Source organism: Scardinius erythrophthalmus (genome assembly GCF_964197995.2).
Source record: "Scardinius erythrophthalmus genome assembly, chromosome: 3".
NCBI classification, from domain to species: Eukaryota; Metazoa; Chordata; class Actinopteri; order Cypriniformes; family Leuciscidae; genus Scardinius; species Scardinius erythrophthalmus.
The window spans coordinates 56244538-56261860 of record NC_138223.1 but is presented as its reverse complement, the minus strand read 5'-3'; the positions used below and the strand labels follow the sequence as shown (position 1 = coordinate 56261860).

General features: G+C 36.8%; 1 protein-coding gene across 4 annotated transcripts in view; it reads left to right on the top strand.

Annotated features, from left to right (window-relative positions):
* The first annotated feature begins 3181 nt into the window (after positions 1-3181).
* The window catches only part of LOC308687506 (glutathione hydrolase 1 proenzyme-like), a 71737-nt gene continuing 57595 nt past the window's right edge, over positions 3182-17323 (top strand). For 2 of the 4 annotated variants that reach the window (XM_081360091.1, XM_081360088.1), the window contains exons 1-5: positions 3182-3333; positions 3985-4053; positions 5919-5975; positions 7621-7755; positions 7878-8008. In XM_081360091.1, the coding sequence (XP_081216217.1) occupies positions 5953-5975; positions 7621-7755; positions 7878-8008 (289 nt within the window). In that variant the 5' untranslated portion in view covers positions 3182-3333; positions 3985-4053; positions 5919-5952. The remainder of the gene's footprint in view (positions 3334-3984; positions 4054-5918; positions 5976-7620; positions 7756-7877; positions 8009-17323) is intronic. The other 2 variants (XM_081360090.1, XM_081360089.1) reach the window with 2 other exon arrangements.

Below are 17323 nucleotides of genomic sequence, written 5' to 3'. Positions count from 1 at the left end.
CGGGGCACATCACCTTCCGATTTCTGACTATCACTGACTTAGCACGTTGCAAGCTTGCAACTATTAAATTACACCTTTATTATGAGTCAACAGTGAGCGGCCGCTTAGGGTAAAATAGTTGCACTGCACCCTCTGACTATTTCAGGATTGGCTAGTAAGTGATCGTGAGCGCACATTCGCGACATGACGTCTCAAAGCGACACCGGGTCCTTAATGAACGAATATTTGAAATTATGAGATACTCAGAATAATCAAAGATCTAAATGAATTCATCATTTATATTATGACTATTTTCTAATAAGAAACAAGATCTAAATTTGATTATCATTTGAAATTGGAGTCAGATTAAGCGTAGCGCTAAAGTAATATTGAAACTAAAATTCCTATCAATTAAGTGAACTTGGAGCGCTGAAAAGACATGCACACATTATACCTTCGCCCAGGCCATTGGACTCCGTCATTGGGCCAATGGGTGATCTTTACACCACACTTAGTATATATGTGTTGACACACATTTAGTATTTCCTTTGATAACAAACATGAATTATAATATAAACTTTTATGTTGCCAGTTTAGAACAATGGCAAATAAGATAGTCATATAATTGTTCACCTTCCCAATTATGTTAATATATTTACATCAAAATGGTGATTAATTAAAAGGTGTTCCAAGTGTTCATTCTTTGTTCAGGATTATGGTTTTCTGTTCAGATTCACTGGCACATTTTATCTGACAGCACCCATCTTTGGTCAAACATGGGAGTAAAAAGGGCAGATACTTTTTTTTTTTGACAGAATTTCATGCTTTGTTCTTTGCTAAAACATCCTCAAGAAACTGCTCAGTAGACTCTGAATACACTGTCTCTGTGTGTTATGTACTTCTTGTGATTAAGAATCCTGACATTTGCAGCTGCAGCCGCTCCATTGTGATCATATGGAGAGATCACTGAGAGATCAACGTGTTGACTGGGAGTTATATGCAGCATCTTTTGGTAAACATTGTAGCATAGTGTGCATTGATTATTACATTGAAGACATTTACAGTATCATTTTATTCTGGAGAGTGATGGAGAGGCAACATAATGTTAATGTTTTTCTTGTATTTAACCCTCAGGTATTCCTTACTTATTGGTCACAATCATACTCACTGGAGGTCAAATGTGACCATACGCATTAACTATTTTTTAATTAAATAAATGTTCTGTATTTTAGTTCATTAATATCAATGTATATTTTAATATCAATAATATTTGAGTAGATCTTTTGGTACTAAATACTATTTGTGCAATAATTATGGTCCATTAATGACAACTTAAAATATTTCTTTTCTAATATTTCTTATTATTTATATTACAACTAGTGTAGTATTTAATGTTAAAATGGAGAAAAGGGTTTTCAATTCCAATGCAAAGAGGCAAATTAGAATCATTTTGTGGCAAGAAACAAAATAATAATAAAAAGAGCCTGTATGGCTCTTTAATAAATATACCTACTAGTCTAGTTGCTCAAAAGAGTATTGCAGGTCATAACTGCATACTTATCTTTAGGTTTTGCATTTGAATAAATATTTAGACATGATCAAACACTAGATTTTTCAAATGATACATTTAAAAAAGTTAATAACTTGTATTCAATTATATTTTAATAATACTCGTATAAGCACACACAAGTGAATATTAATGAATGCAAGAAAATACTTAATTTACCCCAAGAAAAGTAAAAAATAGTGCTAATAAAGCAAACTGCATGCAACAAAATATTTGTTACTTATATGTACAGTAGGGCTATTTACATGTGAATTGATAGTGAATCAATATCGAAATTGATCCCCCGCTATGATGATTATATAATTATCATCATCATCATCAAGTATCTGAAATCATCTGATCACATTTTCTCTTACTGTTCTTGTCATAACAAACAATTTCAGCAGCCAGAGTAAAACTAACATTAAAACATCAAGAGTCAAACACTGACCACCATAATGGTGACATCAAACCAAACTGTTAATTTCAGTAAATCATCAACATCTAAACCTCTGTTAATCTCAATAAGGACTTTTGTACACATATGACCATGGGTGTCGGAACCATTGTATATGGGTGGGACAAGACCCACCCACTTTTTAAGACCAATGATATTGGACCCGCTCACTTTTACATTCAGCACATGTCTGTTCGCATTTCAGAGCGTCGTCAGTCAAATCCATTCCACTTGAGGAATGCCCTAATGAATTAAACTCCATTTCCGCTGAAATATTTCTCAACGAGCCGCAACTGATGAAAAAAAACGCCTGTTGTAGCCTACTCTTCCAGTCAAATATTGCGTTGCAAACATCAATAACAGCTTTAAGTTGTCAATGCTGGCAAATGACCATGGTATCAGCAGGTTAATCCACGGATAGCTGTGCATTTAATGCACGACGTGGTGGCGAGTTTAGTTTACTTGTTTAATTAAAAGGCATCAGAATACATGAAATGGTGTAAGTAACATTTTTCTGGGGGAGAACCCACCCACTTTTTTTTTTGCTTCTGACGCCCATGCATATGACAGAAGTAAATCTGGTTAGTAATAAGTGAAGCTGATAATGCTGTTTGTGGAGTTGTTTAATGAAGTTGGAATTTTGACATCTGATGTTTACACATCAACCCAATTTTCATTTTCAACCAAAATGTGACGTCTGAGTGATGTGCCCATGTGAGTCTATGTCCAATAACATTTCTAGCTGGGGTGACTTACATTGTGTTCTTATCTCATGTAAACAAAGGAGATAGTGGCGCATAATCTGATGTCAAACAAATGAGATAACAGCACGCACTAAGGCTGTGACTGAAGTCAGTTGTAGTTCTTGTGTTTCTCTTTCTTTCAGTGACTGTGCTTGTTAACAGCAGGTGTTCATGTGGATGTATCCTTACAAAATAGTATTGTATTGGTTGTATTTTGATAGTGTAATAAAAGTTATTAATATTAATCAAATTTATAAAAGTTATTAATTGTTATTAATTATATGAATTAAAAATATACATATTCAAAAACAGTGAGGATTTTACTGCACACCACCTTAGGTTAAAATGGAAACATCAGAATTAAATTATGCATTTTATACAACAGAGTACAAGCAGGCCTATAGTTGCAACTAAAGCTCATCAGAGCTACAAAGGCAACATGCTCAGCAGCGTTGCAGACATTAACAGGATGCAGCTAGACAGGAAGCAGCACTGTCAGCTGACCTGCGGTTACCATGTGTAATATTCAACCGACAAATATTACGTCTCGTCCACTGTGCCACCACTGGTCTGACTTGACTGCTCTCTTTTCAACTCCTCCAATTACGGTAATATATTTTATATTTCATATATTATTTGTTGAAACATACGTTTTTTTTTTGAGAGAGTAAAAGAAAGTTCCATATCTTTTTAATCTTTTTTTTTCCCAATTAAATTATTAATTTGAGATGAACCTCCTTTTCACTGCACACAACAAATGATGTTGTCCATTTACGTGGGGTGCCGACCATCTGCAGATGCAAATTTTCTTGATTTGATTTAAGTTTTGGATGCAGTCGACTACCCAACTAGTATATGCAAGCCCTACAGCACATCTGCAGTGCTGTTACACAAATTAAAAGGATAGATGACACAAAAATAAAACTTTATTTACCTTTATAACTTTCTCTGTTTCTTTGGTGGAACTTAAAAGATTTTGAGGTACAATTCTGTTTACTTTTAAAATATAATGAAAATGAATGGCAATTCACTTTGTCAGTCACTAACATTCTGCCTAACATCTTGTATATTTCACTAATTAAAGAAAACCATACAAGTTTGGAATGACATGAAAATTATTAAATGTTGAGAGAAGTTTATTTTGGGGGGCAAACTGTACCTTTAACTTCCTCTAACTGCTTAAGCGTTACTGTAATATCCTTTGGTGCATCATACATGTGGAGACATGGAGATAAATTACTTTGAATCTTTATTAACAGGTGCCTCAGCAGATAACAGACTGACACCGGATCAACACTACTCTCTACTCCAGTGCATCAGGAGAAAAGGTAACATATGTAAACCCATGCCGCCCTCTACTGGACAACCTTGTCTATAGCATCCCATTTACTACAGTTACCACAGTACAAAACTGTATGATGCCATTTGAATGTACATTGCCATGTTGCACCCGCCGGTTTCACACTGGACGCGCAAGCAATTCGGAAGCAGCGCAGAAGCTGTGCGTATGCAGAGTGGGAGCAGCACGCGCCTGTTGAGCTTAACACTGGCAGCGTTTGTCGCGCGCAGCTGAGCCACGGCTTGTGTACTGCAAACCCACATGAGAAAATACTATACTATATTATAGTAAAATTACTCTACTATATTGTTTTTGAGCCATACACAGCAAAATCCCCAGTGTTAAATTAACACTGCTCAGTGTTTGTATGAGTCCACACTCTGAGTGTTACAAGTAACACTGAAGCAGTGTTAAAGTTAATGAGAGAATTGAGTGATGATTAAGCATAATTGAAAACACCTGATGTTAACAAGCAGAGTTACTGAAGGAGAAAATCACACATTTAAAGTCACCATCATGGAGATCAGTGTTTGCTTTAGTTGGGCTCTTGGCCCTTATCTACATTGGGTTTTGGTTGGCAGTGAAATTGCTGTTATCTCAACAAAGAAAAAAAGGTGATCTGATGGAGTTGGTTATCTTTATACACAATCATTACTTTACCTAGTTACATTATTCTGCTTGTTACCATCAGGTGTCTTCAATGCTCAATCATCACTCAAATAATCACTTAATTAATTAATTAACTTAATTAACACTGCTACAGCGTTACTTATTATAAAACAGAGAGTGGACTCATATAAACACTGAGCAGTGTTAATTTAACACTGGGGATTTAAACACTATAGTAGAGTAATTTATACCTTTATACTTCCAACCTTGTCTGCCATGTGCTTTGATTTATGATGGGCAGCATACTCTGCTGCCATGCGACCGTGTTCCCCTCTGTGCCACACAGACAACTCTCTTACATGATTTTATGGTGAAATGTGTTATTTTTCCTGTTAATCGGGTTGATCAAGAACAATGCACTGTGGCTTTAATTCAGTGTGAGCGGTGCAGCAAAAATAGACTCGGCGCCGAGACGATCGCGGCACTGCTCTGCGTGCGGTGTGAATACTCTAACGCCCATTTCACAAATACTCCGTTTGCAGTGTGTATGTGGTGCGTGTTATGGTGCGTATGCGGTGCAGGAGCAGGAGCAGCACGCGCTATAGTGCTTTCACATATGCTGTGTGTAGCCCAGTGAAATGCTCTCAGACAGCAAGTGCAGTGAGTTTGCTTCTTTCTTCTCTGAGAAAATCAATAATATCAGAAAGGTGATCAGCACATCCTTGAGTTGCTCTGGGGTCAGACAGATCAGACCACCTGAGAAAGTAGTTACTATGTCTGATTTCAAAGAAATTAATGGCAAAATTTTGGAAGAAACCGTACAGCACCTTAAAACATCAACCTGTGCTCTTGATACACTTCTCACATCATTTTTCAAAAGTGTGTTAAACAGTTTAGAAGCAGATCTTCTAGAAGTGGTAAATGCTTCACTTCTCTCTGGGAGTTTTCCAAACTCCCTGAAAACTGCAGTTGTCAAGCCCCTCCTGAAAAAGAGCAATCTGGATAAGACCATATTAAGCAACTATAGGTTGCACAATGAACACATCCAAAATGAAATATTTAACATACATATATATAAGCCTCAAAGCTCGACTTCCATAGGAATGAATTGAAAATGCTCGCTCTGCTCCACTCGCTCCACGCTAATGGACACTCACCGTAAAGATCTGCTAACGCATTCGTTGTGAAACCGGCATTAGGGTTAGGCGTTAGGGTTAACATTTTTATTTTTTATTTTTTTTACAGTTTCTTCAAACTGGTGGACAGGGGATATTCTGTGATGGGTTGTCTCACCTGTAAAAGGTGATGAAGCATGTACATGTACACACAATCACACACACACAAATATACAGAGCGTAAATGTAGGCGTAAAACTAGACGTAAATATTTGCGCACTGTACGGACAATCTAGACTAGGGATGGGCAAACTCGGTCCTGGAGGGCCACTGTCCTGCAGAGTTTATCAACCCTGATAAACTCTCCTGTCTGTAGCTTTCTAGTAATCCTGAAGACATTGCTTAGCTGGTTCAGGTGTGTTTGATTAGGGTCCCAGATAGACAGCAACCATCAAAATAATGTTAATGTATCAATGTTAACTGTATTGAATCAACATCTCTTTTGCTCCAGCAATTAATGTTGATATTTTTTATTTCATCCATAAATCAATGGTGATGGCGTTGAGTCATGTTACAATGTGATGTTGGTTCAACATCATGTTTGCACTCTCAGAAAATTAAACACAACTATTACAACCGAATTAAAGCCACACAGCAAATAAACTGCAAATAAAAGAAGAAAATAAATCTCTCAGAAGTTTTTTTTTTTTTTTTTTTTGAGAATTAACAGAGGTTTAGATGTCGATGTTTTATTGAAAATGTTTGGTCACCATTATGGTGATCAGTATTTCATTTAGTTGAACAGTTTGACTCTTGGCTTTTATGTGAGTTAACAAAGTAAATAATTTGTTGCAAAGAAAGCCAGAAACAAAGATAATAAGATTAAATAGTTTTCATCTGTAGGTCATCTCTGACCTAAACCGTGCGTACATACACTTTTACTTGTATCTGATATACACATTTAGATTAAATATGCCACTCTCATTAAAGAAGGTTAGTACTGAAATTTCATGAAATCATTATCCAGAAGTTACAACATTTTATGATAATTTAGCCTAAATAGAAATATTAATAGTGGATGCAAATCGGGCGCAAAATCTTCAAGTGTGTCTCGAGCCTTAGGATGAAATCTACAGAAGGTTTTATACATGAGGCCCCAGACCTCCAAAACCAAGACTATTCTTGGAGTTAATGAGCTAATTAAGTGAATATTTAAGTGATGATTGACCATTAGTGATGATCTACTGCTGTTAACAAGCAGAATAACTGAAGAAAAGAGAAACAAGAACAGAAAAGAGAAACACAAGAACTACAACTGACTTCAGTCACAGCCTATAGATGAAATCAACTGAAGAGAAAAGAAGACATTAAATCTGTGAAGATCTCAGCAGAGGAGGATTAAACAACTCCACAAACAGCATTACCAGCTTCACTTATTACTAACCAGACTGACTTTATTTCTGTCAGACGTCTACAAAAGTTTTTATTGAGAGTTAACAGAGGTTTAGATTTTACCATTATGCTGATCAGTGTTTGCTTTAGTTGGGCTCTTAATCACCCAGTTATCACATTCAATTATCATTTGAATAAGCATCTAATTTTTTATTTGACTCCAAGAATGTATATTTTTTTAGAGCTTTAGAGTTAAAAGATGTAGCATAATCCATGATAAAGGGATAAACTGAAATGATTTGATCAGGTATGACAGTTGATAAGAAGAAGAGGTAAGCAAATCTCTGCCTACAAAATAAATAAAATGATACCACAGAATGTTAGAATTCTGTGTGAGGAATAAATATCCAATATCTCAAACTCTGGTGGTCTATTTTCAGATGTGTCTGTTTCACCGTGATTGCAGTGGTTTTCATAGTGGTAATCTCTATGATCTACACTCTGAGACCCTCTGATGAGTGCTATGCTAAAGCAGCAGTGGCAGCGGATGCTGAGGTTTGCTCTAAGATCGGGAGGTACGATTACAAAGAGACACATTTATGTTTCCGGGAGAGCTTTTGCAACCTTAGAGTCTACATTAATAATATGGATTCAGTGTTCTTTGCTTGACTTTACACAGAGCTCTTTGTGTTTGCAGGGACATGTTGAAGCGTGATGGTTCAGCAGTTGATGCTGCTATTGCTGCTCTTCTGTGTGTGAGTCTGTTTAATGCCCACAGCATGGGCATCGGAGGAGGTGTGGTTTTCACCATATATGATGCATCAACAGGTACATGGGCTTTGAGGCCTAACCAGACTCCCACAAAATGTATAGTACACTAATTTCCCTGGAACAGTTTCCCTGGAGCAGCCTGAGGTGAAGTGCCATGACAAAGTGTCATCATAATGATCTCAGTTCTTGTGTTACTTGATAGTAAATGTGCAAGTTTTGCATCAGCAAACAACACCTTTGATCAGAATGCTCCCAATACACAGCAAAATCCCCAGTGTTAAATGAATACCCCCCAGTGTACTCACTTAAAAATGTTGGGTTAAAAATAACCCAACGAATAACCCAACTGTGGATTGGTATAGCACCTTCCCAACTGTGGGTTATTTTAACCCAATGCATTGGGTTAAACTCCAGTTGGGTTAAAATAACCCAACAGTTGTGTTAAATATTTATTTTTTATTTATGACCTTATTTTAATAAATAAAATACACATTGTTTTCAAATACAGATTGTTTATTTGTATAAACAATACATATGTTTCAACAAATATATTTTTCAATTACAAACTATATATTGGGGAGTCTAGCATTTAATGTAAATATACATAATTGTGTACATAAATTCAAAATGCACAAGTGTACATACAACACACATAATAAATTCAAAACCTATGCAAATATGTACAAACAGTACACATTCAAAACCTACACAAAAATACACATAGCATACATACAATTGTACAGCATACAGCACACAAAAATTCAAAATGAACACTAAATTAAGAACTACACATGAATAACCTATTTAATTCAATAACCTATACAAATATGGATAGAATACACAAATTAATAACAATAAATCCTAATCACAACTTTATTAAAAGTTCTTCACTGTACACTAAATGCATTGTTGTAAACATACCTTAAATAATAAAACTACAAATACATATGTTGACTACTGGACCTAATGATGATAATGATGATCAAAGTTCTTAATGAGGCAGGAACTCCTCCAGATATATCTCCAGATATATTAAAGTTTGCATGCTACAAAAACTCCCAAAACGGGTGCAGAGGTCTTGAAGTAGTTTGCCATAGATGTAAAACATTTTTGAAACATCCATTGCTTGAAATAAAGTCTTCTGTTCAACTGCTTCCACACTGAATATGATAAAAACTTGTGAGTTCTCTTCGTCCCCAATTAAGCATCAAGCCATGTGGATCCGGGCTTGTCTCACTGTTTCTCACTTGTCTCCAACCTTAAAAGAATAAATAAAGTTCAGCTGGGCATGCACTGTGACAACATCAACAGTGTTAAATTATGAAAAAGTTACATCAAAGCAGTGCTGTATTGAATTAAATTATGGTCACTCTAATTAGTCATTACACCTGCCGTTAAAGGATTAGTTCACCCAAAAATGTCAATTCTGTCATTAATTACTCGCCCTCTTGTCATTCCAAACCTGTAAGACTTTTGTTCATCTTCGGAACACAAATAAAGATCTTTTTGATGAGTCTTACAGATTTCTGTCCCTCCATTGACAGCTACACAACTATCACTTTTAATCCCAGAAAGGTAGCAAACACATCATAAAGGTAATACATGTTACTCCAGTGGTTTAACCACAATTTTATGGAGCGACATGAGTATATTCTATCCCTTAACCATAATTTAAAATTAAGATTAAACCACTGGAGTCACTTGGACTACTTTAATGAAGTCTTTACTACCTTTCTGGGGCTTGAAAGCAGTAGTTGTGTAGACTGTCAATGGAGGGACAGAAATCTCTCAGATTTCATCTAAAAGATTTTATTTTGTGTTCTGAAGATGAGCGAAAGTATAACAGGTTTAGAACGACATGAGGGCGAGCAATCATGACAGAATTTTCTTTTTTTGGATGAACAATCCCATTAACAAGTGGAATCATTGAAGAAAAGAAGAAGTGGATAAACATGAGTTGAAGAGCAGTGTAATTTATCAAAGTTGATTTGATAGTGTTGCTTTTACTTACAGGCTTAATGTCATTTGAGCGGCACTTCATTTTAGCATATGTTGGACACACCATTTTTCCATTTGTGAGGTATGGCGATGATGGCAGGATGTCAGGCCATTTCTCCGGGATCATCTTTGAAAGACAAGAAAAAAATCCAAGAAAAAATACAGTTTTCAACTATACCACACATGTGTCAACCTAATTTCATATGCACTTAGACACAGCCAAAACAATTTTCCAAAATAAGACACCCCTTCCCTATAGAGGGTATGCACTGACGTCACTTTCCCGCCAAAGAGCTGCTGCGTGACTGGATTTAATAGGGGAAACTGCGAAAACGTGAGTAAAACAAATGATTATCAGTTTAAACTAAAGGTTGGACTCGATATAGTGTTCCTTACAGCTTAACAAAGATCCAGTGATCATGGATATTCATATTTCGTTCTTCCTGTCAGTCCCATAGAGGCTATGCTGTCAGTACCGGAAAGAGAATGGATTAGTTCACCTCTCGAGTCTTCGGGTCTGATTCTTCTGAGTCTTTCATTCTTTTGTCACATGACAGCGCTGGACCATAAATGAGTTACTAATGTTTTAACGGCTTAGATTGGGAGGTGAGGTAAACTAACAGACTGCATAGCCTGAAGACCCAAAAGTTAAATTAAAGGTCCCGTTTTTCCTGTGTTTTTGAAGTTTTGATTGTGTTTACAGTGTGCCATATAACATGTGTTCATGTTGCGCGTGTAAAAAAAAAAACAGTATTTTTCACACAATTTCCTTATCTGTATAGCGCTGTTTTCACTGTCCTAACAATGGGCTGATGACTTCCTTGTTCTATGAAGTCCCTCCTTCAGAAATACGTAACGAGTTCTGATTGTGCCAGCGGTTCCTGTGTTGTGATTCGACAGCAGCTTAGCGCACGTTGCCCGGAAAGGTCACGCCTTCTTACCATAACGTGGAGATGCATGCGCTCAGTGTTATTGTAAACATGTCTTTAATTTCAATTCAATTTGAGCCGGAATCAGACCCAGAGAACATAGATGATCTCATTGATCTCTAAGTACAGCGCCCCTGGGAAGGCCAAACAAAGGTGATTTGACTCCGGGAAGAAAATATCAGCGTCTCGACGACATGGCGACAAACACACTCTATACAAACTCTTCCTCTTCTCCGTGGGAGCGCAACAAGACCACGCCCCCTTTTTTGTGTATTCCTGTGGGCGGAGGTTAGTCAAAAAACTGTTCTAGTGACGTCATTAAAGCAGGAAGAAGAGGCATGTAGTCCAAACCGGCCGTTCGCTGTAGGCTTTGAAAGGGGACTTCTGTTAAATAAAATATCTCGCTTGGCATTGAACTTTGAGCGTTATCATTTTACAGGTATTATTTATGCTCTAACAGCAACATTACACACTAACTAAAGTTTGAAAAATGGGATTTTTCAACAGGACCTTTAATTGTTTCTGTTTCTCATAATTTGGCCTCTTCCTTGCATTGCAATTTTTTTCTAAATGTGATCAACATTTGATGTGTTTGGGGAATTTGGCTATTGACATAACATTTAAATACATTCTGCTGAAATGAACGAAATGACTTGAAAAAAGATTTGTTCATTTTTATGAACGAGATTTAAAGATCCAAGTCAGTAAAATTATCCGAACTTCCCACTACTACGTCATGCGCATACCCTCTGTACTGAACTTCATTAAACTCACCATTCCAAGAAAATTGTGAAGTCTGGGATGTTCTCTAATGATTTCTTCGATAGTTTTTGTTCCAGAGGATCAATTCCACGCACTGCAGTTTGTTGAGGTGTTGTGTGTCTCATGAACTCCACGACTTGGCTGTGAGGACTTCTTGCTTTCTTTTGCCACTCAAACATTGTCAGTCATCAGACAGCTCAGACTCTATTGAAATTAAAACATACTGTATTAAAATGAGTGAAGACAGCTGAAAAAAAAAACATAAGTAATTATCTGTACCTGGATCTGTAGTAGCCCCAGCACTGCACATCTTGTCTCTCTAATCATTATTCAACTTACCAGCTTGTTAGTAGAGGGACTCCAAGACCGGTGCCAGATCAGGAAGACATCCAAAATGTGTACTATTGTACACTGTCCAGGACCAAAGTTGAGAACCATTGTCATCCAGCAGCGTAAAACTTTAATTTACTGCTTCCTGTGTTAGAATGAATCAGAAAAAAAAGAAATATTTTCAAAAAAGTAAACTAGTCCTTAAAAACTTGTTACTACAGTAAATCAAGGTAATCTGTGTATTGGAGAACATAACAAACTTTCTTTAACTAATCATGAACTAATAGTTTATTTGTTGCAAAGTTTTTCTCATGTTTTCCACTTCAATTTTGTTAGGAATATCTGCACTTTTTCATCTTTCTTTCATCGCGGAGATTTCAGCGAAATCAAATGCTTCTCACTGTACCTCACAGCGCTGTTGTGGTGTCGTGTGACCGATGTCTGAGCTCGCGCCGCGTGGCCGAGCTGATAAATGGTCCGTGCACTACGGTTCAAATGAGTAAAGCTCTTTCGTTCCGCATTTAGTGACAATTGTAGTCGCACCTGTACGAAAAAAGTACATTATGCCTACCAGTCTGGAGCACTGCTACAGTTGTGACAGACCATCACTAAAGTCCCTTTAAGACATTTGCTATCACAAACGTTAACGTCACCGTAAAACAGGCGTAAGATAATGCTAGACAGTGATTTCAGACTAGAATTAGACCTACTTACTTAACGTTAGTATATTGTAGAAGGTAACTCAGTAGTAGTAACGTACATCTCTAAATGGTTTTAATAGTATAATTTTTAATTAATAATTTTATTTCTGCTAGCGAGCTAACGGGGATAGCTAGGATTAATTTCCAATCGATCTCACTTCCCGGAGATCATTAAAACGGACTAAGGGGAACTTCGTTTTTTTAAAATATAAAATTCAGTTTTAGAGTAATTATATTCAACGTCTCAGTATACAATACTTAATGTTATACATATATAAAAACGATATGACTTACCTTTTATAATGAAGATGCAGCAGCAGCTTCTGTGTTGACTAGAATGTTAAAAGTAACACTGAATCAGTGTTAAAGCTAATGAGATAATTAGGTGATTAATTAACTGATGATTGAGCATTGGTGATGAACACCTGCTCTTATGAATTTTGAATTGTCCAAAAACCTACTTTTTTGAACTCGTGCTAGACAGTTTGTCCGATTTGCAAGAAAATTTATCCAGATCATCTTCAGGCAGTACTGACAAAAAGTTATGGAATTCAAATTGATTCGTCAAACCGTTTTTGATAAACAAATTTTACGTAGCGCTTGCAAAAACAGACGTAAGGCTGTATCTTTGCAACACTTTATGATATTCAGACCAAACTTGACATCACAAGCATGATCTGAGGCTACATGCTGCGTTTCGGCGCAGCGCCACCTCCTGGTCTAGAGATATGAAAAATGTATATTTGTGCCTATAACTTCTGAACAGTTTTTCCAAAAATCATAAAAGTGGTCGTATTAGATTCATGGCGTCATGCAGAGTCGACTGATATCCAATCTGTCCATATTGACTGTTTTAGGCGTCGGCCGTTTTTGAAATTTGCACCAAAATGCTGTATTTTAAGAACGCATGAACGGATTGTTACGAAACTTGGTATGGGTCATCAGCACGATGCCTGAGAAGTTTCAAACCAGCGCCACCTAGTGGTAAAATTCAATTTTCAAATGCTTATAACTCTGGCTGTGGTTGACTTTCACAGGAGTCATCTCATTAGGTTCCTGAATCTTTGCCAAGTCCAACGATACCAAAGATGCTAGGTTTTGCCTTATGGTTTCTGTAGTGTTGTGATTTAGCGCTTAAAAAACATTTGCCAATATCTTCAAAACCATTAGACCAATCGAGAAAAAACACTCACATAGGTCGTTGGCTAAACGATAATGCCAAAATGCGATACAAAAAAACAATCAAAGTCAGATGTCAGTGTTTTTTCATATAAATGTCTATAACTCCGAAGAGAATTGAGATATTTTCACCAAAATTGACACACCTAGATGTATGGACTCACTCTGAGGACACATAAAAAACATGGTGGGACTGAGCCTCTTGGTGGCGCTATAATAGAACAAAACATGAAATTCCCATTGACATCAATACAGTACTGTGATATAAAATGCTATACTTTATGAACGCATTAGCGTATCGTTATGAAACTTGGTATGAGTCATCGGCACTTAAAAAGTTTCAGGGCAGCGCCACCTTGTGGTAAAAAAGTTATAACAAAATTTCCAAAAATTCTAATAACTTTTGAACAAATCTGCCTATTTAAATGCCACTGGTCTTAATCGATTCCTTGGGTCACACCGGTCACACCGAGAACATAGATACCAAGTTTACCTTATTTGGCCAAACTTCCTGTCCGCCATCTTGATTTTCATTCAATCCATTTCATCTCATTTTATTTCATTTCATCTTTTTCAAACTCCTCCTAGACCGTTTGTCCAATTTTCACCAAAATCGAATCGTATCATCTCCAGACTGTGCCGACTAAAATTTATGGACTTCGTGTCGATAGACGAAATTGTTTTCGTATACCGCAGCAGCAAAGTTGAGGCATGATGCCAAAATGACTATTCTGGCTTTATCTCTGCAATGCCTTGACATATTGACACCAGACTTTGTATGTGTCATTGTCACTTCACTCTGACCACATCACATCAATTTTGTAATTGCGCCACTTATTGGTCAAAAGTGATAATCCATTAAATCATATTTTGAATTACTGTTTACATGATTTTTCAGCTATTTCGCCTAAAATCCTCTTTAAATGTCTTTAATTGCTCAGTGTTGCAGTTGGTCTGACACTTTCAGACATGTTGGCATCAGTAACGGTCTTAACATAGAGGCATAGGTAGGCGGCTGCTTGGGGCCCCCGTAGTAGGGGGGGCCCCAACCAACCTCAAAAAAAAAAAAAAAAAAAAAAGAAAAAGCCCCTTATCATCATGAACGCTTCAAAAGAATAGTAAATTGTATTAATATTCTTAAGAAATACGTTGAAAAGTAGTAGTTAAAATGTCCAGTTCATGGTTATCCGTTTCTACACACCCCCGACTTTCACAATGAGATGGACTAGTCCGTAACTGTGCGCGGCGCGAAAGATAAACACGCAGTGACAGGAGGACTGGGAAGTACACAAAAACAGAGATGAAGCAAGATGAGTCTAAACGCGAAAATGAAACCAAGTTACCCAAGCGGCTCAAATAAAAGAAAAAAGACGTTCATAAGTATTTGTCAACGCTGCCAAAGATGACAAACTTTTTTACATCTACTGTTGGGGATTCAGACAGGAACAACAACGTCCAAAGTGTTGAACATGCCGCTACAGCAGCAGCTGCTAGCTGTGAAGTGGCTCTAGGTGAGGAGAACGTTAACACACTCACATGGATATAGGTGGATTTGCTTAGAGCCAAATGCAACATCACCTCTCCCCAGTTCGCCCCTCTTACCCCCCTCTCAATTACTTACTATAAATACTGTTTTGGCGCTTGTAAATGTGACGTGAAAGATCCCTAGCGCATGTGAACTGATCATCTCTAACGTAACTAGCTAATAGTGAATAGACACGAATGACTATTGAAAGATACAGTACAACTTACCAAAATGTATATTCCTCATACATAATAACGATCAATCAGTGTTTTTTAAACAGCGGAAAGGGTAAAAAAAAAAAAGCTGGAGAACAATTATGTCACATAAAATTTACCTCAGGAAAGCCGTTTAATGACCATAATATATGTTAGGCTATAGCACGTTAGTTGGCTAGAAAAAAGAGCTATAGAGAGTATTTTGCTAAATATGTGTACTATATTACATATTTAGTATATTTTTGACTTATATTATTAAAGTTGTTATTATAATAAAAACGCATTATGTTTAATTTGAGTTATTTTTAACCTTATACAATACTACCAGCTGATAGGGCTCTATGTATGTTTACAGCATTATGTGAGTTTTTTTTTTCTTGAGAAAAATTAACCCTATCTTGTGTACCTAATATTTATCCAAATGAGTCAATATTGAATCAAATCACAAGAATTGAATTGAAATCGTGAAATTTGTCAAGCAATAATAAAAAACCGTAGCTTACCAGAAATTGTACCATGTAAACATTGTAACATGTTTCTGTTTAGTTACTAAATGTTTTGACAATCACAATACACTTATTGTGATGCAAGATTTTTCAGGTGTTATCTGAAACCTTATTCTCGGTTGGGTTCCATCGTGACTATTAGTTTGTGTAGTGCTACACTTTGTGTGTTCTCTGCTTTCCATCTTCATTTTGGAGTAAAGAAATGTATGCAGGGTTTAAAGGGAAAGTTGTTTTTTTTCTCCTCTCCAACCTTTACTTCCCCGTAGATTAGCTTTACCTGGCTATCCATCATTCAGTCTGTAATTTTTTTTCGTTATCTTTTAAAAATCGGATGGGGGGGCCCCCATACATACTTTCGCCTTGGGCCCCCAATTTGCTAAATCCGCCACTGGTTGGCATGTCTTGTCGTCTTCTTGCGCTTGGCCCCGATAATTGCTGCTTGCAGCTATATGCTTGTTCTTATTCTTATATGTTAATGTTTTGATGAAAATTTATTTTGAAGTCACCATGATCAGTGTTTGCTTTAGTTGGCCTCTTGACTTTTTAGGGCCTGAGCAATTAAAGCAATTCTTCTTCTTCTTCTTCTTCTTCTTCTTCTTCTTCTTCTTCAGTGAATTGCATTTTTGAGGGCTTAAACATACTTGAAAACTCACAAAACTTTGCACTGAAGAACTGGCAAAAATGTACATCTGATATGGGTTTCAGAATTGGGTGGGGCAAAATGGCTCGATGGCACCACCTATAAAGGTTCAACCGAGTGCTCCAAGACTCTTGCAGCGAAGTCCTAAACACATCAGGAAGTCAGCCATTTTGAATTTCCTCTCTGATTTTTGTTCAGTTTTTGCCATTTTCAAACCTTGTACTTAAACTCCTTCTACAGTATTAATCTGATCATCTTCAAATTTGATGAGTGAAATCTTAAGGCCATAGCGATGTTAAATTGTGAAGATTTTGAGTTTTCGTCAAAGGCCATGTCCCTGGCGGCCTGACAAATTTCGATGTTTCATCATGAAACAGGAAGTTGCTGTAACTCACACAAACAATGTCCAATCTGCCACAAAGTTCATATGTTTGATAAGAGTTCTGCCCTGAACACACCTACATTGCGATATTCAGTTATAGTCAAAGTGCTACCTACTGACGACAGGAAGTGACATGTTTAACACTGTAATGCAATACTAGCAACATACTAAAATATGCCATTGTGTGGTAAACATGCTAAAAACA